The sequence below is a fragment of the Acanthopagrus latus genome, chromosome 16 (genome assembly GCF_904848185.1).
Source record: "Acanthopagrus latus isolate v.2019 chromosome 16, fAcaLat1.1, whole genome shotgun sequence".
Classification (NCBI taxonomy): Eukaryota; Metazoa; Chordata; class Actinopteri; order Spariformes; family Sparidae; genus Acanthopagrus; species Acanthopagrus latus.
Genome location: NC_051054.1, coordinates 12,864,250 through 12,887,498, shown reverse-complemented (window position 1 = coordinate 12,887,498; position 23,249 = coordinate 12,864,250). Strand labels below are relative to the sequence as shown.

At 45.0% G+C, this 23,249-nt stretch overlaps 1 protein-coding gene across 4 annotated transcripts; it reads left to right on the top strand.

Annotated features, from left to right (window-relative positions):
* The first annotated feature begins 618 nt into the window (after positions 1-618).
* On the top strand, positions 619-23,045 carry rtn1a (reticulon 1a). Of its 4 annotated transcripts, XM_037072645.1 has the most exons (9): positions 619-868; positions 9,086-9,823; positions 11,516-12,196; positions 19,640-19,847; positions 19,955-20,093; positions 20,219-20,288; positions 20,613-20,659; positions 20,751-20,809; positions 22,180-23,045. In XM_037072645.1, exons 1-9 carry the CDS (start codon positions 646-648, stop codon positions 22,220-22,222), a joined length of 2,208 nt encoding a protein of 735 aa, XP_036928540.1. In that variant the 5' UTR covers positions 619-645; the 3' UTR covers positions 22,223-23,045. The 4 variants fall into 4 exon arrangements, with proteins under 4 accessions (XP_036928540.1, XP_036928541.1, XP_036928542.1 ...); XM_037072646.1 differs by lacking the exons at positions 619-868; positions 9,086-9,823; positions 11,516-12,196 and adding an exon at positions 14,480-14,769; XM_037072647.1 differs by lacking the exons at positions 619-868; positions 9,086-9,823; positions 11,516-12,196 and adding an exon at positions 17,675-17,823.
* Positions 23,046-23,249: the final 204 nt, after the last annotated feature.

Below are 23,249 nucleotides of genomic sequence, written 5' to 3'. Positions count from 1 at the left end.
TATTGCCACGTTACTGTGCACTATACTTCAGGCAAAATTCCTGATATTTTTTTGTCAGCGTCTTCAGTTTACATCATTGACCCGGCAGTTCCACTTTCTTTATTATGCTCCTGCTAAGCTGTGAGTCAAATTTCAACGACTTCTCTGTCTGTAGAGTCACCGCAGCCTCTTTCACCTCACCGAGCATCATTTTTGCTGTCATTCGCTCCGTCAGTGTCACACACACGACTTCATTCGTGAACCTTAAAAACGCCTTTCACATTTGACTCTGCCCCAAATAAAGTGCCAACCCTGAAGCCTCGCGGACACCATGACGTCACCGCTGGAGCACTAAACTAAAACAATCAACCTCGCTCCTCTCCTCCCGCTCCCCGACCGACCGACCGACCGACCGCACCGCCTCGTCCGTGGCGTCTACAAATCCGAGGCTTGAGTTGACAGACGCCAGCCAGAAGCTGCATTCTCGTGTGTCTGTCTCCATCACCCGCTCTAGCGCAAACAAGGGGCTGCCGCCGCTCATTTACAGTGCAGCCGGTAGAGAGGAAGAAGAAGAAGAAGAAGAAGAAGAAGAAGAAGAAGAAGAAGAAAGAAGAAGAGGCGAGTCGGTAGCGAGTGTACATCTTGTGTCCGATAACAGGAAAAAGCATGTCTGCTCAGCCCGGTGAGGAGCTCGGCTCAGAAGGGAGGTGGTTCGGGGATGACTACGAGAGGAACGGCCTGTTCGGGAGCACACCGAGCCGCTTCGGCGAGTTACGTGAAGATTTGAAGCCGCGAGGCGGCGAGGTGTCGGGCGACCTGGATCAACAATTCCATCCTTTCCAGGACGACGGGATAAGACCTCCCGTTGCTATGGAAACTGCATCCACAGGTAAAGCGGTCCATTATCGCCAAATACATAAAATCCAATCAGTTTTTATTTAGAAAGGCCGAAATAAACAATCACATCGCTTCAGTGGGCTTTAGAGGTCTGTACGGTGAACGACATCCTCTGTCCTTAGACCCTCGATGCTAGTGGGGAAAACGTGCCATATCGTGCGAAAAAACTAATCAAATAAGTCCTGATATTTAATGATTTATATTATTTAGGCCACGCTAGGCTGAACTTCGTCAGCTATTTACAAACACAGATCGGTGTTGTGGTGTAAATACAATGAGAGAGATGCAGCCGAGTCCGTCCGTGGCAGATTTGGCGTCAAGATCGACGGCCTGTCTGTCAGCCGAGTTAAAACTTCTGTGCTTGAAAACAACAGAAAGATGCCAACGAGTAACTTCCATTGGACGATAGTACATCAGCTGTCACAACAGTGGATGCTGAGGGGAGCAGGATCTGACGTCTTCGAAATGTAATTCATTCAGACTTAGTTACGAAACATCAGATGTGACCCACTGTTCCACCCACCGGTTCTTTGCTTGATGAGATTTGAGGATGCAGATGGGACGCGACGTGCTTTAACAAACAGCCTGTTGAACTTTGAGTGGCCTGTGAGCGTTCATTGGCAAAAGTGCTATATCTAGCATGAAACAACTACATCTGGATATGTTGAGGAAGAGGGATCATAAATAGATCACAGGCTTAATCCCCATATACTGTAGCTCCCATAACCAGTGACTGGTTAGAAAATGATTAAATCCTAGTTTATCAACTAGTCCTGCTTTGGTAAGTGCCCTGCATGATGACAGGATTCCTGCTTTCCTGGTTTGGTATTGTTGATGATATATTATTGGATGCTGGAGGCAGTGTTTTTGTGGGAACATCATCAGACCTCAGTTTTAAGTCCGTCACTCTCCTCACCACAGCACGGCTCATGTAGCTATTTTTAATCCAGAAGGAACAGGGCTCAATATTCGCTTGGCGAGCAAAACTAGAACCCTGCACTTTCATTCACGGATTCACTGAAAAATTCATGAGATGATGTTTTAAAAAAAAAGAAAGAAAGAAAGAAAGAAAAGCCGCCTAGTTGCCTCCCTTCGCTGCCTCCCGAACAAGAACGATATAATACAAAATGGTTCATTTTCGTATATTATCTATTAACAGGAGCATTATTGATCACATGATTGGTCTCCTTATCATTTTAAGCTCAGAATTTGGCATGAAAGCAGAACCTTAACTTTACGTGTATAATCTAAAGATGATCCCTCTGAAGCATATGTGAGGCTAGTCAGTGTTTGGCCACGCTCTCCACAATAAAAAAAACAAACAAAGCTCATGCTCTACTTTCATAATAGTGTGCCAGACAAGCTCCGGCTTGTGTAGGTGAGTGAAACCGCACAAACACACACAGTTATGATTCGCTAAAAGAGGAAAGAATAGCGGTCTCTTGCTGCTACGACTCCGGCTGTGCTGGAGTCCATACCAGTGAAGTAATCCACTGTGTCACTTATGTTCTTGGTGGGAACAGTGCAGATCTCATCACATCCAGTTGGGCAGAGTGGACATTTTCCTCTTGACCAGACATGCTAGGGTCTGTTCCCATCTCTGTCGACGGTTTGTCTCTTCTCTGCTGGTGGATCATCACAAAATGATATCTCCAGCTATAAAAATGTATAGCTTTTTGTTTACTGAGACCGGAGAAGAAGTTTGGCCTTTGGAAAGTAGGAACTGTGAAATAGTATCTCCTCAAGATGTCTAGAATTGCCTCGCAAGGTAATCGATCCATGCCTGTCCTGAATCTTGTTCACAACACTGATCTACCCACAGGACGCCGATAATGCTGATTTCAGCTGTATTAAATTACCGCCAGGACAGAACCTGAGCTTTGGATCACAGACAGTACAGTGCAGCACAGTCGGCTTCTTTCATCCTCAAAAGTTTCCTGTCCTGTAAGGGCTTCAAGAGGCATGAGAGAGAAAGCTGTGGAAGATAATGCTGCATCATGATGAGGTCTTGTGTGAAAATCTCACAGTTTGTTTTTAACACATGGTGTGCCTCAGAGCTGCAACGACGAACAGATTGGTTGTCAACAATTAAGAGACTTTTCTTTCAGAAAAACAGAAACAAAGATCCAAATTTGCTTGATGCCAGCTTCTTCCGTGGGATTTCTTTATTCCTCTAAGACAGCAAGCGAGACATTTTCTGACATTTTATAGACCAAATACCCTTGAAAATAAATCGCAGATCAATCGGTAATGAAAATAATCATTAGCTGCCACTCTCTAAAGAAACACAACTAATTGCATATTGTGCACACACAGCAACACCTCCTTCTTTTTCCAGCAAGCTCTTACAGAACAATGGTCACTCTATCATGTCCTGACATCAGTGCATCAGTCATGAGAAACAATCCAGTCCCTGATAGGTGGATTAGACTCCACTCTTTCTCTGTTCCAGTTTATCATTGGTGACAAGGATGAGACAGCATATGTCTGGCTGGGTCCTTTCCGTATCTTTCAGATAGAGAAAGCACTTAGTGGACTCGGCTGGACTGCGTAAGCCAGCTCGGTGCATTTGTGCCTTTAGCTGGTGAGAGCTCTGCTGCTGTTCCCAGGGGGGCTGAGCAGTGCTAGGTCTTTTCAGACTGGATGATAAAGATGCAAGATAATACAGGGATAGAGGAGGAGGAGGAGGATGAGGAGGGGGACGAGGAGGAGGGGGAGGGGGAAGAGGAGGGGTTGGGCAGCTTAATGGCAAGAGAGGCGAGGCTGTGACGAGAAGGCCGATGGTTCATAGACCAGACTGTCGTGGGAAAAGCTGGAAATAGAAATAACTGTCTTTGACTTCACCTTTAATTCAGTGTCTCCTGGATGTCACTGGTCAGCAGAGCAGCTCCCAGGTGTGAGCCAGTGTCTGCATGTACGTCCAGTAGCTGTTGTGGTTAAAAATGTGTTGTCAAAACCGCTTGCATAATTAAATAAAGCTTAAAGTGAGTATGATATAAGCATGTCTGCTCTCCAGAATGAGGTCCTCATCCTATGTATTACCTGCCAAGGTTCCAATCTAATTCACTGTCATCTGCATCCAGGACCAATTAGCTAATGCTGAGGGATAAAAGCGTGACAGGCCAAGCCCAAAAAGCTCTACTGCAGGTGACAATAACAAAGCTTTAGTGCTATGGTCATATCTATAAATTATAATATCTCCCGTACTTTGCTCCCATGTGTAACGATTGAAAGCCTTCATGTGAAATATGATGCCATGTTTACAATCTTACAGCTTCAGTCCATCTCTGTGGCCTGTGGGCATAGAGTAATCCCTGAGCAGAGTAATGCAAAACTGCTCATGGGATTAGAGCTACTATCTGCAGAGACACTTAAAAACAGCGCAGTCCATCTGCATCTTTTTTGTATGCTGTTGTAGCCCGCGCATGCCCGCCTTCCTGCCTGCGTCTGTGCTCTTTAATGCCCAATTCTGTCTGTACAATAAAAGTGAAACGCCGATCCAAAGTCACACTAGATTGACAGCTTTGACCCAAAGCAGACAGCTTGCAGACACTCAGTCTGGATCCTCCCACATCCTCTCCATTCATCCATAAAGCTCTATCCAAGCAGGAAAAATACGATCAATACGGTGGAAGGCAGGTACTGTACGTACCACAGCTTTAGAATCTGAATGAGGCCAGATTAGCTTTTATTTAAACACACTCCTCATTGATTTTTATTTGACAAAGGCTGCTGGAACAACAACATTGGCCTGTGTGTTCTTCAGTGATTTTATTTTAGAATGGTGGCTGTACTGCCATTTCTTACAGTAATTTTGTGTCCTCATTCTCTTGGATCAATGGGGCTCCGAGCAATTGAGTCCCTCAGCACAGCTGTTCCCCAATCGACCTCTGCTAGTAGTTTTGTTGTACCTCAGCTCTTAGGAAAGATTGTCTTTGTGCTCTCCATTTTTATCTTCTTTACCGACATTGAAGCAGGCTAGTTAGTGACTACTATTCATGTATTTGTTCACCCAAGGCTGTTGTAATCAATACATTATGAACATAAAAGTTCCAACCAGAGCTCTTAAAAGCCCGAGACCTTTCAGAACTGGAGCGGTGCTTCAGTTAAACTGTGACAAATACTGTGAGTAAGGGACTTGATAAAGGAATCTAATATAACACCGCTCTTCACTAGAATGACACGCTGACTTTGATTCAGCTCAGATTTATAATAAATGGAAAATGCTGAAATCCTTCATGTAATTTGTTTTATTGCTGGCATCAATTTTAATTATCCAGAATATGATTTGAATACACTAACCACCTGTCATTATGGACTGGGTAAAGAGAGATCACATTATTCTGTCCAGCTTTTTTTAAAAAATGTATTCTAATTTATTTGTTTTGACTTCCATACCAAAAGGAGCTTTTAATCTGTTGTGAAGGTACTTATGTTTATGAGATATGGTGGCTGCAAATACAGCAAACCTCCCGGAAGATCGTATATAACCTTTATATGTAAGAAGTCGCACTGAGATTATAATCTCTTTACAAGCTAGACCGAGCCGGGTCAAAATAGCATCATGGAGGACATGACATCACTAGAACTACATCAAAACAAAACAAATCACAATAGGAGCAGTAAGTACAAAACATAGATTTCATCATACAGTGGTTAGACAAGGCAACACATGGGATAGGACACTGACAGACACTGATCTTCATCAAACAAAAAAAAACTATGACATGGATCTTTTGGTGACATGTATGCAGAAGATAAAAGGAAAGAACAAAGATTACAAAATAAAAAGTACTCCTGTATACTCAAAAACATATTTATATGAACACTATGCTTATAAAGGTTGTTTTTTTTCTCGTCCCCCAGGCTTTTTCCAAGTACACTTCGTAATCTTAACTGGCCAAGCCGTGTCAGCCCTTGTGCATCATCCACACGCAAAATCAATTTAAGTTTTAATCTTCTAAACAAAGCGTTTCACAGTTCCCAGTAGAGCCGCAATGATTAATCAATTTACTCTCAACTGTTAGATAATTGCCAGTATTTTAATAAATTAAACTGACTTCTATCAGGGTTACAAGGATGAAAGTACAAGTACCGAAACAGACATCCATTCAGTGTGACAACTTAGAGGAGACATGCGACATTTTGTTCTTTTTATACATATATTATATCTTATTTACACAATCCGAATATATGACATGAATATCTGTGGGTTGTGGACAAAATTAGACATTTGAGGACATCATCTTGGGCTAAAGGGAAGTGCTGATCGACTTCTTTCACCATTTTCTGACATTTCATAGACCAAACAGCTAATTGATTGATAAAGAAAATGATTTTTAGTTAACTGACAATAAAAATCATCAATAGTTGTAGCATTGATCAGTGATCAGGATTATTTAAACCCAAAATGATAAAGCTGCGGCACATCATTTAAGATCAGAGCCACAGATGGCTTTGAAAGAAGAGCACACACAGTAAGTGTCTCGATGGATTGGTTTCCACAAGGTCATGGAGTGAAAGAAGACTCCTGAAAGGTAACACCACTGTCGAGCGGGTCACGGATGGCCTGATGGAATCGTTAACAGTGCAGTAGATCAACAGATGTTTCAAAGTAGAGCTGAATCACTGCTGGGATTCAAGATGGTGTGAGCTCGGACAGCACAGAGTGACACAGATTGCTCCTTTGAATGTCAGTGCAGCTTGTTGGTGGCTCGTGGAAACGGCAACATCTCTCTGTCGCTGAAAATACATTTCTATTTACATTTTGTTACTCAAATTTAAATACCTTTTCTATTTTTCACACAGGTTTAATCATTTGATTCTCCACCGAATAATCACAGTGGATCAGTGAGTGTCTTCAAGCGAGTAAACCCCGCTGCGCTCCACATGCAGCTCAGTTAAACCGTAATTTCAAAGTGGTAATATATTCGTTTTGCAACTCCGGCTCTTTTGATACTGTCTGTTCTCGCATGTTTTTGTCTGCAGCCTGATAATTAGGAGCCGATGCCTTGGCATAGCACAGATTGTCAGGCTGCATTAGTTTCGGAGCTGCACTGGCTGCACAGAGGACAACAAAAGGACTGCCCCTTCACAAGCACATCCACCAGGACTTATTTATTTAACTGCACCGTCCTTTCAGCGGCACGATTATGTTGTGTGAGCTGAGAATTCCTCTGTTGTCACGTCCAATCCCATCTGAGCGCAGCAAAGCGTTTGCCTCGGCCTTGTGGGGGTTTTTCCCAGAGTCTGGGTGCTGCTACGCCGTATCAGCAGATTCAGATATGCCCTCGATCTCAACGCACCGACATTGTCAAGAAGCTGCTTGGTTAAAGACGAGCATCTGGCCTCGTTCTTTTGCTGCAGATGCCTTATGCAACTGCTGGTGGTGAGTTTATCTGTTACGAGGAATGGGTTGATAGAGAGAAAGGTGGGGGGGGCGGGGGTGAGGGTGTTTTGCCTACAGTCAACAGGATTACTGGCAGTTCACAGCACCACGGTTCACCTCTCTTCACAGTTTGTAGTGGCTCTGAGTGCTTCCCACATCTGCACTGTTGTACAGTGACTCAGTGAGTGTTAGGCTGTGATGTTGTTGCCAGGGTGATGGCTGATGCGACCTATACGATGGTAGTACACTAAGAGGATTATACATTGGTTCGCTTTAGCAACACACCAAGGGCATTCATGTCACTAAACTGAACTGGGCTCAACAGCTGTGCCTGTTGATGTTGCGCGCTGCTCGGATCCATAGGCAGTACAGATGTTACTCTACCAAATATTCCAGTCTGGTAAATACAAAATAATCTGTAGCCTAAAACGGCCTGCTTTGCTTTTCCTCCATGTCACGTCCCTCCATCCTGCTGTGTCCCAGCATGGGTGTCTAGTGTTTCTGCCATTGTACTGCAGTATGATGTATTGTTAATGACTGAGGGAGCAGCAGTGGGAAGGACAGCAGAAGGGAAGGGTGGCGGGGCTTTTTAGAGGAAGCGAAGGGAGGGACGGGACGTCCTGACCTGTTGGGTCTTCTGTCAGTCAGCCTGCATCCTCCAGAGCTAACCCTAAGGCTGCTATTTTAAACCTTCCCCCCTCGTCCAGCCCAGCAGCTGGACCCGGCCTATTTATAGCACCACCGCTGCCCTGGGAGATGCAGGGCTAGAGAGCGGGAGGAGGATCGCGGTTTGTGGAAGTATAAACACTGACTTGTACACAGCTCAACAAAAATATTAGCATTAGGTTTGTGCTGGTGTACAGTGTGTGTCAGTACTTTGTTTATGCTTGTGTACTTGTGTATGAACAGGAGGCAGTGTGCGTTTGTTGGTTGGGACTGGAAGTTGGACGTGAAGTCAACAGACCTGAATACTTGACCTTGACTTCTGACCTAATGATTTAAAATAACATCCCTATCGAGGGCGTCTCTTCCTGTTTCGCAAGTCATATGTGATATGAGCATCCTTCACATTTCCCTGCAGTGCTGTAGCAAATTATTCAGTGAGATGCTGAGTGGTATTTTAAAGCCGAGCATACACAGATAACACCAACATTGTCTGATGGTTTTGAATTCATAAAAGTTGTTTAGGACACTGTTTAGGCTACAGTTGTGTCTCTGTGCCTAATATGTTTTCAGTTTTTGTGTGTGTGTGTGTGTGTTGAATGCTAGGATGCAGGGAGTGTGCAGTGTTTGAAATATTTATTTATGCATATATCGTTGAGCAATTTTAGCAACCTAGCCTTGACTAGCTTAAGCGATTCGGATTTTGGTTATGCTAGCTTGCACATACAGGTCATATTTTATGTGTTCATTTTCATGACACTAATTTGCCAGGGGAGACAGAGGATTAGTGATTACAGAGCAGAGATGTGACTAGAGAAAGCCCTTTGCCTGCATGATTTAGAACAGACTCTGGTTGCGGCTCTGTGGTTTTTTGGGGTCGGAACAATCCCCCTTTGTCCCGCACCGGGTACAAGTACCCTCTGTTACTGCTGCCTCACTGATCTTCACAGCCGAGCACCCAGAGTCTCACAGTGCCACAGCCCCTCTCCCTGGCAGCAGCGCCGGCTGAACCACGGCCTTGTTTGACTGGATGTTTTCATTAATCAGACAGCTCGTGATCGTGTGACACAGAGAGTGCTGTCATTCTTCCTCATCAGTTTTTTTGTGTGTGTAACATCACTGACTTTCACCTCTCTCTCTTCCTGTCAATCTCTGCAGATGACCCCATGTCTGGCCTCTTCAGGAAGCCCATGAGCGATGATGGTGACGTCTACACTTCCCTGCTGTCAAATCAGAGCTTCACATCAGGTCGAGAGGCCTCCTACCTGTCGGACGACCTGAAACCTACCAAGCCCGCCTCTGGCTCCTCTGCCCTGGACGACTTCTCCAGCGACGCCTACAGCTTCAGCTCCAGCACCAAGATGACATCCAACCTGTCTGATGACATGCCAAAGTCTCTGTTCGGCTCAGATAAGACAGAGTCCTACAACTACATGGACATCAGCCACGGGGATGAGCGGCGTGACCAGCAACAGGGGGCTCTGCACAGCCTGGTGGACACAGGCTCAAGTGGCCATGACTCATTGGGCAGCTACATGGATAAAAACCCTAAAAGAGATGAGGATGACGATGAGGAAGAGGAGGAGGAGAACCTTGGTCCAGCCTTGGGCTCCCATTCTTTCCCCTACGTGGAGGAGCCATCTGATGAGGAGCTGTCAGACTACCGCTCCTACCGAAACCTGGGTGGCACCCCGCAGACGGCCAGCCCGGTGAAGATCACCTTGACTGAGTCCCAGCCTCCAGTTGCCAAGACTGAGCCACAGAAGCAACCTTCTCCAGGCAGCATGTCCGAGCGTGAAAACGTGCTCAGTGTGGGCTTACAGGGGGTCCCAACTGTCACACTATCAGAGCCGGAGGATGACAGCCCTGCCTCCACTCCTAACGCCTCACCAACACGTAAGCACACCACACAAACAGTAGTCAGATTAAGGAGTGAGTGGTAAAATCATCTTGCATCAGTATGCTGTAATATAGTGTTGTCAAACTATAGATGTTTTTCAATACATACATATTGATTCAGAATGTTTTATGATTTTAATGCACATTTTCATCTGTAACATCACACTCATACCAACGAGACTTCTTTTGCTCTCTTGTCTGTTTGACAATGAATTGACACATACACACACACACACACACACACACACACACACCACTGCACTGCCCTCATAGCCCCGCTCCTCTCACTCGCTCTACTGTCTTCTTGTCACTCGTTTCATTCACTCCATTTCGTTATGGTGTCTGAGCTCATTAAATATGACAAGTTCAGAGCCTCCCTGACTGGTTTTGGTTGACAGATGCTGTTGTGCTAAACACACAGTGCCCAAGCCTTGTGGCAGTTTTCTTTTGATAAAAATCAAAAAAATGTGGTATCTATCAAAAATGGTATTGAATGTCAATATTTTTTACGGTATTGTCTCAAAGTTAGAAATTCCATCATCATAACAGCACTACCATAATAAAGTACATTTTCTCGAAAAAGTAGTTGAACACAGTTAAAATAACCAGGTCGGAACGTTTGTTTTGTCTAGTGGTCTAGTCTGCCTATTTATGAAACAGTCTCTCACTTTAACTCTGCTGTCTCTATATGACCTACATAAGCAGATGAGACCAACAGTGAGAAGATTGCCTGAATCTACATTGTTACTCTTAAGTCATGAGTCCTAAGTCAGATTCCCTACAAAACCATAACATTATCAGGGAATGGTGATAACTATATCAATTAACTAAGTTACTTTTACCCAGCAACCGAACCTCTGAGCTGCAGGATGATATAGGTTAGTAAAACATAGTTTACTAGTTTGTTTAGTTTGTTATGAATCCTGCAAACAGCCTAGTTTAAAAGGAAAATGGTATAAAAAGAACGTTGCGTCTTTCTTTCTCTCACATACAAAACAGATGTGTATAGCAGCAGTTAGATCAAATTCGTTATGACAGGTATGTGCTCATAACACCTTTGTCCACAGGGGCCACCAGACTCAACAAAAAATATTAATTTCCTTCATTTCCAAGCTGCTTTATATAAAAATACTATGTCTATCATTTTATCACCCCATATGTTTCATAGAAATGATCTTGATGCCATAATGAATGACAGTAATGGCATCAATAACTATCTTGAGTTTGTTAGCATTACCTAATATTTACCACATTTACCAAATTGAAAGAGGGTGTGCTTTATTTGTTATGAATTCAACATTTCTTTTCGTAAGTGGAGGCCTGTGTTATTGTATCTTCTTTTAAAAGTTACAGTCTAGGGGCTCTGTGTAGCTCAGTTGGTAGAGCGGGTGTACCGTGTACAGAGGCTTTGTCCTCGCTGCAGCTGACCGGGTTTGACTCCTGGCCTGGCCTTTGAGCACCACGAGCAGAGTCCGATCTAGTTCCATTATAGTTGAAAGAAGGCAGACATCTCTGCAGCCAATAGCTCCAAAAGATGGCAACTCACATCAAAACAACCTAGATGGATAAAAAGCAAAGAGGGAAAATATGCACTGAACTGTCTTTTTAAGTGATAATGCTGTATGTTTGGATTTGCAGTGAGAGTACAGACTCTAACACCCACTTTTCTCTAAATTTCTTTGTGAACAGAAAAAGAATTCCCTTCCCATGACATATTCAAGGCTGACGCTGTGAAGCCTCCAGCTTCCAAAAGCACTCCGAGCACAAAGGCCAGCAGCAAGGAGCATGACGGCAGCAGCGCAGAGTCTGGAGACTCAGAGATCGAGCTGGTCTCTGAGGAGCCTCCAAAGGCCACTAGCAACCCATTTGCCCAGCCGCCTAAAAGCAAGGGCACTTTCAGCCAGCCTAACAACCCCTTTGACAATCCCCCTGTCGCCAAGGGTGGTTTTGGCCTGGCTGGCAACCACGCTCCACCCACAGCCTACAGCATTCTGAGGGAGGAGAGAGAGGCCGAGCTTGACAGCGATCTCTTCATCGAGTCTGCGTCTGAAGAGAGCCCAAAGAGAGAGCAGGGCTTCACTGGCCCCAAACAGGGAGTCAGTCCTCCCTCTCCCCTGGTTCCCAGTGCTGTCACTCCCCGCAGCACGGCTGAGACGGTGCCAGCCGAGCCCCTGATCACAGAAAAGGTCAAGACTCCAGTGAAAACAGAGGAGGATCGCCCCAGCAAGCCCAAGCCCCCCACTGCTGCTGTGCCCCCAGAGGTGCGATCAGAGAGGCCGCACCAAGACGACATGCACAAGCAGACCAATGAAGGCAAAGACCCAGGGAAACCTGCTGCCACGTTCCTCCCTGGCTTTAATAAAGAAAAAGGTCAGTCAACAAAATCTTGATTTTCTCTTTTTCCCAGGATTCTGTGTTTTTCTAGGCAATACGTGTCACCACTACACAAAACTGTAAAAATGTACAATGTTAATGCATTGTAATATATGCAACAAAAAAACCCCAAATACAGCATGTCTGTATTCTCGTTATCGTTGCAGTGGTTTCACCTTGGCTTTTATAAGCTACTATCTTGAGCACTGGCTGTCTAGAAATAGTGTTGTCAGCTTGCGGAACACATAGTGTGAGTGCTGATGTGTCCTCAAGCCCGAATAAAAGAGCTATCACATGCACAGTGTGCAACCCTCCCCATCAGACAGTATCTGGGGACAGAGACAGTGTGGAAATAACAGAATATTTCTTATCATATCAATAACGCAGCGTTGTGTTTGTTTATTTCCTGGTTGCCACCTGTGTGGTGTGCTTTGGCATTGTTTTGTTGACAAGGCCGGGAAAGTAAACAGGGTTGCTGAGAGAAATGGGATGTTCCACTGCTGCCTGTGTGTGTTAGTCTTTGCAAGGGGGTGGGTGGGAAGTGCTTGTGTTGTGCTTTCCTGAGGTCTGCTTCCACCTGGTGGTACAGTTACGAATAAAAAAGCTGTAGAGTAAGGATGCACTGGTTCAAATTTATGGCGACGCATGACGACCGAAAGGCAACGCAGTTTAGCCTGTAAACATCAGTGAAAACAGTTTAGATAACCAAAATACACATGTTGAGGGGGAAAAAAACAAGCTCTTTTTGCATCTTGACAACATCTGGCTCCCTACATCACTTTTTAACATCATGCGATTAGATAGGTCAGAAGTGGCAGTCGCTGTAAGCAGGAGTTAATGCTATCTAAGCCACATATTTGCCGTCGTTATTTTGACTTCTCTTTGCGTTTTTCTCTGTCCTTGTAAACAGAGTGTTTACATAATGCAATGATGTCAAAACTGGGGCACACTCCTACTGGGGTGCTTTTAAGGCTTCCTCTTTAAATTCCTATAATTGCAGAGCAGAAAAATCACATTTAAATGAATGTGGTTTGGTTTTGGATCCGCCCAGGCTTCCAAAGACACGGCTGCATAGGATTCCTGTAACTCACAGCTACTGATGCACCATGGTCCAACAGAATGTGATGACTGATTCAGACAGAAAGTCACAAATGTGAAATACACAAGAATGTGAACTGATGTGAATCAGTTGCAAATAAAAGCGTCTCGCCCTGTTTTGTTTACTTGGACCGGGAGAAGCTTCTGGAAATGCCAAAAAGCAGGTCACATGTGTTTCTTTCTCCACCACTAGAGGGCGTGGTGCACCTTTGTCATCGCGGATGCTGTTTTCATCTTTGGACTTCCACGCCAGTTGCCATAGCAACAGTGATGGGGGAGCGTGTTCGGTCTGGTTCAGAGAGACCTGTTTTTTCCTCTCCCTCTTGGTCGGTGTTGGCACCGAGGCCTGTCACGGCTGCAGTGAGCAGAAGGTGTGAGGTGTGGCTGTCTGCAGGAGGGGGGGCGACTGAGGGGCTTTGATGGGAGAGAAAAATGATGCTGGGAATTGTTTTTCTGCTCAGTGCTGACACTACAGTGACAGTGCGGTTTTCCCTTTCGCTTTCAATCATCGTACGTTGCTTTTTTCAGTCAGCAGTCTCATCTGGATAGAGAATTGTTAAGCACAAACACTTCCTGAGGGCATTAAACAGGGAACATTGTGCTGTAATGTTCAGTGTCTCTCTTGTTATGAATTATTAAAGTACGAGCACTTTGCCCTTTTAGTTATCAGTGAGTCATAGTGGAAACAGCTATTTGGATCTCTGGTTGCAACCTTAATTATTCCTCTGTACAAATAAAGAACAAAGGACCTGGATGTTTGCCATACCTTTCTTTAAAGTGACTGCAGTTCTTTTAGAAATGCTGTATTTGTTCATAACTATAAACTATGAAAACAAGCTACAGCGCATCATGCTGGAAAGTCTGACAATGTTTTGGTGTCTCATCGAGGCCTATGTTGGATAACCCTCCCACTGCTTGTACCCCCACCATTACCAGAGGGTTCTGTTAGGGCTTTTATTGTGAAAGCTAGTGTATCGTCCCTTTCAATGTAAAAAGCTGAGCCTCCAGTGATCACCACCCACCCTCTCACCCCTCGGGCTCTTAATCATTGCATGGATGGTTTGCTGCAGCAGCAAATGTGGTATGGTGTTTACAATTTAAACCCCCCATCCTCACCCTCCCCCAGCACACACACACACACACACACTCAGACACATACACGCTCTCCCCGCTCCTCCTAGCCAGTGCTGCTCCACAGCATCAGTCTGTGTGCTCCGCGAGCCGGCAGCACCTTGGAAACACTTTCCTCCCTCCCTCCCTACCTCCCTCTCTATCATCTCCGCATCCTTTTTGACCATTCATGCCTTTCTGGGATGAGTGAGTGAGTCGGTGCGACCAAAGAGGGAGACAAAGAAGAAAACGGAGACCACAAAGAGAAAGGAAGAGAACAGGGACGTAACTGATCACCAGCATGCAGGCCACTGCAGACGTGACAAAGAAGGAGAGCTCCTGGAGCGGCTGGAAGGGCCAGGGTACTGATGTGTTTACTGTGGTTTGTCTGTGCTTTGTGGTTTTGAGAGATGGACCGTTATCTCTGCATGTAGGTTAAATATTCATGACACTACCGGCGTATATACTTGAGTGCGTGTGTGTTCTGCATGTACACATTTGTCGTCTAACTGCATTTTGTATCGGGGAATCAAGCGCAATATATACCTGCGCCTCCTCTCACACGGACACGCCCTGGTGACAGATCCTTTCTACTGCATGTGTGTGCTTCCGAAAAAAAAAAGAAAAGAAAAAAACAAAGGAGAGGGAGGCGAGAGACACTAGTTGGTGGAATGGAAAATCATTGTATACACACCAGCATGCTGGGAGCCATCTGTTTTGCGTGCACGTTAATATGGATGCCAGTGTTGTGCTGTGGCACTAAGGCGTGTCATTGTTATCACACTCCCCATTTTGCAATCGTGCAGGGGAGCTGGTTTTATATGGCGTACGCTCTGTTTTTGTGTAGTGAGGCAGTCCGAGCATCCGGACGGCTCTGACAGACTGTCTCCATGGTAACCAGGGCACACCCATCCTGATTACATCAGCCCTATCTCCTCGGCTGCCATGGCACCTTGCAGAGACTGGGCCAGAGAAGAGCATCCTCCGTCTGTCTGTTTCCATAGCATGGAGGGCTCGTGGACAGGGCCAGGAGAGAAAATGGCGCCCCTTCCTCAACACTGGTTGTGATTTATTATTGGATAATTTCTTTAGGATTGGCTCAGCAGTGAAAATGCAATAGAATAGTCTGCTTATTGTCTTCCAACAGAGAAGCAGCAACAGAGTAGCAGCCACTGATTTTGGATGTGCAGCTTTGTATATAAAAAAAATACCCTTGATGACAAACGCTCACATTTGTCATCATGCTACTGAGTCATCATTGATTTAATTTGGCCAAAAGGAATGTCTGAGTCTGTGTAACACAATAGACAATGCGATGGGATCAGTCCAAAGCATTAGGAACGCATCAGATTTAGCTGATAAAAGATGAAATTGAGCAGATTTACTTTCTGCAGCTGAATGTTTTTGCACATCACCTTGATGCTGTTGGCATTTTTTTTGTTTAGTCACTCTCATTGCGTATGCACAGTACTGACCCGCTGCCACCAAACAGTGATGCAGTCGCATACAGAATTGAGTCATGCATGTGTGATTTATTCACATAAATGCTTAACAGGACTAGAGATGGCACACAAAAGGATCAGGATTTATCACTACACTACTGTGTACACTTGGTTAGTGGCTCCTAATCACATAAGTTAATCACCACACAGACAACAAGATGAAGAACAGACTCTTCTAAATAAGTATGGCCTCTGCAGAGTCAGTGTTACTATACTTTGTTTGGTAGTTTGTCAAGACAATCTCTGCTGTTATATGTTGCACATTTAGTGGTTCTTATAACGATGGAATCAACTTAAATTTGTGGCTGTTTCAAATCATGATTTGCTTGTTATGTGGCAGAAGTTTTTCAAACTTTTGGATAGTTCAAAAAGCGAGGAATAAGTCAGAATGAGATGTTACTTAGTGATATAAAGATGTCTGACAGGGGAATCAGCTTTAAAAATACAGCGACATGGTTGGATGCTTAACAGTTTTCTGCCCCCGTTCAGTTCTGCTGGATTACCTGATGACACATCTTTGTCCAGACTAGCTGTTCACCTATCAATATCAAGAGAAATCATACAGTCTTATCACAAAACATGTTAACAATCCCGCTGACACTAAATCCGATGTTCCCAATTGTCACGTCAACTGAAAGTTACAAGTTCCAGGACTCAAGTCCTGAATCTCGGCTGTGAGAGGATGTTGGCAGCAGACGTCCCTTTGCATGTTTGCTCAGTCTGGCTGATGGCTTGTTTGAGGCCACAAGGATGTCTTCAGTGATTTAATGAGGTCAGGCTAAACTAGTTTCACTACAGAAAAGGGGGAGGGGGAATCATATTATTGTCACTTGTGTTAATCATTTGCTCTGGTTTTTTCGCTTGTCGTATCAGAAGCGAGAGTCGTATCAACAAGCGGAGCTCGGCAGGATGCGTTCGTACTTCCTCTTTACTCTGATTTAACATCCTGTGTGTATAACAGTGAACTTTCTCCCATTTGCAGTTCAGCTTTTGCTGCTGTTGAAAAAGTCACCTGCATGCTGTTATGTGAATATCAGGTTACGATTTTGACACAGATAATTAGATGTTTTATTATTTTAATTAGTCCGAAATCAGACTAAAATGTAAAAAAAATCTCAGACACTATTGTCACAATGCTAACAGTCTTTAAGACTTTTAATTGTGTCGACACAGACTTGGCGACTAACTGGCCTTGTGTTAAACTTGCCATTGTCCTTTTGTGCTCCACAATAAAGGGAGCGGCTGTCTTCATATGCCGGGGTGTGGAAGAGCCACATTATGTGCTGCTGATCCCCCAGATTCGGAGCAAATCAATCTCTCTCTGTTCCCAACGGAACGCTCTTTCCCCTCCCTCCCTCTTCGTCTTTCGGGCCCCTCCCTTCCTCCCTCACTCCATCTCTCAGTGAGCGATGGGGAGAAAATGGAGCACGGTAACTATGGTAACTGCATCAGGCAGGTGCTCGGCAGTATCCTCGCTGCCGAAGCATTTTTAATGGAGCGGTGGAACATGGCTGCAGTCTGTGTGCATTTTATTATGACGCAATGTCTTTACGCACAAAAGGTTTTCCATTTTCATACACTGTCTGTAGTAGTCTTTGTCACGTGTCAGCGGGACTGTGCTTAAAAGCCTGAGCATAAAAGAACTCACAGAGAGAGAGAGAGACACTGTTTGTATGTGTGCTGGTGTGTTTGTGTGTGTGGTGTGTGTTGGATTGCAATGTGATTCTCTGGCAACCGCACCCCATAGACGCTCCCCCTCCCTCAGTCGCCCTGCGCAGGCGGATGCTGATTTGCTGGTGTGGCTGTGGCCCCTCCTCTCCTGTGCAGGGGGGGGGGGACTCCCCCTTCAGTGCTCTCCTTTTGTCCGTGGATAAAGCAGCTGCCTCTTTCCCTGTTCAGCCATGGGAGCCGCAGGTCAGTACACGCTTCTCCTGCACTAGCTAAAGCTTTTCAGTCTGCCTGCAGTCTGTGCAGCACATCACAAGGCACAGACGCCGGTCAACACCTGTCTCGGGCAGAGCCGTCTGTTGATGTGTCTGTGTTTTGTTACGGCTGCTGTGTGTGCTACCTGTGCCTGTCTGTGTGCGTGTGTGTGTGTGTGCATGTGTGTGCGCGCGTGTGTGTGAGCATCTCCATTCAAACCAGTAGCCACATGGACAATTTGTCCCTGGCAGCAGCAACAATGGCTTCTGTTGGGAGTGGTGCGTGTACAGCAGCTAAGACACATGAATCCTCTTCCCACTGTTTCTGAATGAGTAGTGTCTCTGGTTTGGTGGTGGGCGGGGGCCCTGATAGGTACTGTCAGACACTGCTGGTTACTGATAAGAAAAGTCAGGTCATACACGTGACATTTTACACTTTAGGAACAATGAGTGTGTGTGTGTGTGTGAAGCAGAGATTCACTCAGTCACAATGACTGTTGCCACCCAGGTTCAGCCTGCCTTTCTGGCATCCACAGATGCCTTTCAGTGGAGAGTAAAGATGGCCGTCATCACTATGCTGCTCACAGCTCCACGGCTAAAATTAGAGCAGGCAGGCTGGCGGACAGCACCGAGAGGAAGAGTAAGACACCCAGGAGACCACAGTCGCAATTCTGTCTTTGTAACTTTACATTACCGGTTCTGCCTCCCTCACCACGTGACATGATGGATTTTCAGTTGTCAGTACGGCAACCACTAGTAGTATTGTTGGACTTGCAGTGGTGGTGGTGGTGGGGAGGCAGCAGCAGGTTCAGAAGTTAAACAAGCAGCCGGCAGTTCTCATGGAAACAGGCCCATGTTTCCAGACGACACAGACGACTGCCAGTAGAGGACCATGTCGGCCTCTGGAGCTGTAATGGTACACTGGGCTAATCCTCGCTTCTCACTTGTCTCTCATCTTCGCGAGTGGCTTTAAATTACAGGCCCCACCATGCAAAGAAGCGAGGCAGTGTTAGCATAGAAGGAAAAATGGTGCAGCAAATGTACGAGTGCCTGCAGGCATGCTGTATTTTTCAACAGTTTGTTCCTGTAGGTGGAATCATGCTGTTTCACTGCACAAATGAGACGCAGCAGTGAGGCGTCATCATCCTCCCTCACTGACCACAGAACTGCTGGTCTGTCCAGGTCACATTGAACTGTCGTTATCTGCAAACTGCTGATAGTGCGTCTATTTCTGCCACTGCCTCCACCGAGCTATAGGTCAATCATTAATTCTGCTCCAAGAGCAGCTGGCGCAGGTGTAATATGGCTCCCTCCTGCCTGTTTGTATGTATGTTTGTATACGTGTGTGATCAGGCCAGGTGCCACTGACGAAAAGTACACGTCAGATGTAAATATTAAGTCCCACATGCCTGGAGTTTGGCAACACAGAGGGAGGCACTTGCTCGACAAGTGAGAGTCAGCTATTATCATCTTCAAAGGTCGCTCTATAAATAGGAGTAAAGGAACTGAACTGAGGAATCGTCACTCAGACACCTTCAGCTCGCTCTAACCTAATGAAAAGCTAGGTTAGGAAGCTGGGTTAAAACAGGATCACGTGACAGCCGGAGCTCCCTGAGGACGTCCAGTTGTGAACAGCTTCCAGATATTTGACCCAAATGTGTGGTGTGTAGTGCGCAGCAGCGGCAGCCTAATCCACTTTGAAAAGGATACGTCCGCTGATGCCCGGGCGGGCCTACATGTTGCAGAGCAAGTGGTCGTGTCATCCTAACCTTTATCTGTCCTTCTTCTGTCCCCCTCCGACCCTACAGCGATTGACCTGCTCTACTGGAGGAATGTGAAGCAGTCGGGGGCCGTGTTCAGCAGCGTGCTTCTGCTCCTCTTCTCCCTGACCCAGTTCAGCGTGGTCAGTGTTGGAGCCTACTTAGCCCTGGCAGCCCTCTCTGCCACCATCAGCTTCAGGATCTACAAGTCTGTGCTGCAGGCTGTGCAGAAGACCGATGAGGGGCATCCTTTCAAGTGAGTAGACTGATGAATGAGACGGTTCAGGGATTTCACTGAAAGGTCTGTAGCATTTACTTACTGAACGGTCTTGTCTGCGTTTCTGATCCTGTGTTTGTCGCCAGATCCTATCTGGAGATGGAAATCGCTCTGTCCCAGGACCAGATTAGCAAATATGCCGACAAAATCCTGCTGTACACCAACACCTGTATGAGGGAGCTCCGCCGGCTGTTCCTCGTACAAGATCTGGTCGACTCCTTGAAGGTTTGCTCGACCACCTTCGCTCACCTACACTTTTTCAGCTCTTCCCCTCGAGGGCCACTAACACAGCCTGGTGATAAACAGTCAGAAATGCAGCCGTAAAGATTCAAATGTCTGTTTTGTTTCAGTTTGCCGTGTTGATGTGGCTGCTGACCTATGTGGGCGCTCTCTTCAACGGCCTGACGCTGCTCATCCTAGGTGAGGTCATCCCAATTCTCGCTCAGCTCCATTTTAACTCCAACGAACTCCCAAACACCACAGCTGACTCACTCATACTCTGACATCTTCTGCTTTTGTGCATCAGAAGCTCAGTAATTTTCAGAGGATCTGATGAACAGAGCTGTACAACATTAATCAGCAGATGCTTATTTCAGTTGTACGTCGTCAACAGTATCTGTTTACTTTTCCAGTGTACATTAGATAAGTGTTGGGAGCCTTGCAGTGCTCACACATGTGTGTTCCTGTTTGAGCATATTTCAAAATACTTTAACGTGAGTCATTATTCTCTCCATGTCTCTACAGCCGTGGTCTCCATGTTCACCATGCCTGTGGTCTATGAGAAACATCAGGTAGGAATCTGAGCATCACCATAACTCAAGTTCAGCCTGGTTCAGGAAATGTTGTTCAATATTTACAATCTGACTTTCCTTCTGTTTTCAGGCACAGATTGATCAGTACGTGGGACTAATACGGACCCAGGTCAACTCGGTGGTGGGGAAGTGAGTGTTTGCCATTCAAGTTCAAAGTCCACTTTAGATATATGAACAAATGCCCCAAGTCTGAGCACAAGGGGACATCAAGGGGTGCACGCTGTTCTCAAAAACGTATTTCCTCATGATTGGACATGATTGAACCAGTTACATGCTTGACAGAGCCTCTGATGTGCCCTTCTGCAAGGCATTTCACTGCTTCTGCTGCAGTTGTACTGGGCAGGTTTTCTGTTTGTAACTGTGAAGTTGTGGAGCAGGGTGCTGCTGAAATTCTATTTGAGCTCAGCAAACCTTCCAACTTGTGAGCTAAAGGGTCCAGTGTGAAAGATTAAGGGGCAGAAATGTATGCATTTTTTTTTTTTTACTTTCCAAAAATGTAAATGTTTTAAACCCAACATATTTTTATACATTTGTGAAAAAAAATATAATTTACACAGAACTGATCATAGGCTGAACATGATTTCTTCACAATTTCTTGTTGTGCTGTGCAGCACCTCTCCACAGGTAGTACACCAACTCAGGCAGGTTCATTCCCAGGGCATCAAATATTCTTGTAATGTCATGTCATGTCATGAAAGGCTTTCTGGCAGGAAGGATGTGCCCATCACACAGACGATAAAGGTTAACTTGTGTGTCTATATGACACGCAAAAGAACATTACAAGTTATTTAAATAAATGTTACTGAAATATATTAGCCAGTTCACACATTGTAGGCCCAGTTTGATGAGCAACATGGTTTTATTCAGAGTCCATGCTCTTCATCTCCATCATCCATTTACCAAAAAAAGATGTGAAAATGATGTGAATTCTATTTAGAGTGAGCGGCAGGGTCTTCTTTCACAGAGTCAGCCATGCTGTTGTCTACTGTAGTGTAGAGCAGATAATCCCAACACTGGCTCTAGAGAAGGGTTCATTAGGTTGCACTTTGTGACCATGCCACTAGATGCCCCTAAATCCTACACACTGAACCTTAAATTCATAAAAGTACTTAATTGTGTGGACCATTGAATCTGATTTGAAATGCATTAGGATAAGAATGCTTAAGATGCTTACATGTTGCACAAGGTGAGAGTGGATCAGCGTTATAGAAAAGTCCTAACGTCAATGGGCTGAGGCTGACCAGTCTATTTTTATCACCTCTGTGGTGAGCCAAGAAAACTCAGTGAAAATTGTAGGTGTCTCAAGGTCCAGCTGATGCGAACTGCCTGCCTGCAGTATATGGACAAACTGACCACCGTCCTTTTGCCAATTTTAGTAACACTTGACATGTTGGTCTATGGACTGCCATAAAAAGCAAAGAACTTAGAATGAGCACAACCTAATCTAGAACAAATATTTCTCTGGACATGTGGTATTAAAGCCTGTTTTCTTTGTCCAGGATCCAAGCGAAGATCCCCGGGGCCAAGAGGAAGGAGGAGTAGACCTGTCTGTCTCGTGGCAAAGCTGACAGTCCAGTCCAGCTCAGAGTCAGGCAGCTCACTCACCGCTGAAAAAGCCTGGTCGTCATCTGTGGGGCGTAGTGCTATGTCATCTTGGTGTTCTCTAAAAGCATCCACTGGAGAAAGCCTTTCACCCTGTCCATAGCAGTCTTAACACTAACACACACCGTCACACGTACATAATCCTGTTTCTAGGTAGACAAGTACACAACTCAAAAAAACAAAAGAAGAAACTGACTTTTTTGTGTTGCTTATTATAAAGTGCATGAAGTCGAGCCTTGGGTAAATAAATATTTGATATCTTTTGTGCAGTTTTTAAAATCACGCTACATTTTTGCTTTGCAGTGCTTACCACAAACTGTACGGTTTGGCACAAAAAAGCTAAATGCCCTCAGACGTGCTCTGCTGCCAATGTTAAATACTGCTTCATGTTTCTGAGTTAGCAGACAGGGCTTCTCTCGGTCTATGTCGATATATATAAATATCAAAAATGATTTCCTTTTGGTGTTTCCAAGCACAAAATAATTTAACAATATGCGTCTTAGATGTGGTAATTGTAGGGTTTTTGCTTTTGTATAACCATAAGGAACAATACACTCGCTCATGTTTTAGGTACTGTTGTACAACTACTATGAAGACAAGGAGTATCTGGTGATATTTAGCTTGTTTGAATAACTGTCCAACTTTGTACTATGTTCAACTATACTCTGTAGTTCTTTAGACCCCGGACTCTTTAACTATTTGCACTTACACTATGTATTTAATTACAAGAATAAGAAAAATAAATGTACCTTGATGTATAAGATCTCTTCAGCCACTTTACTGATGACTTCACATTCATAAGACAGCTTCGAAGTAGCTGAAGATGTGTTTGTGTATGACACCACAGCTAAGTTTGAGGTGATAACACTTTGGATGGGAGACCTGGAATGATGAGTTATAAATATAAGCCAATGAATTCTGGCACAGAGGCACCCCTCATCTGGTAGTATGAGTTGTGTGTGTGTGT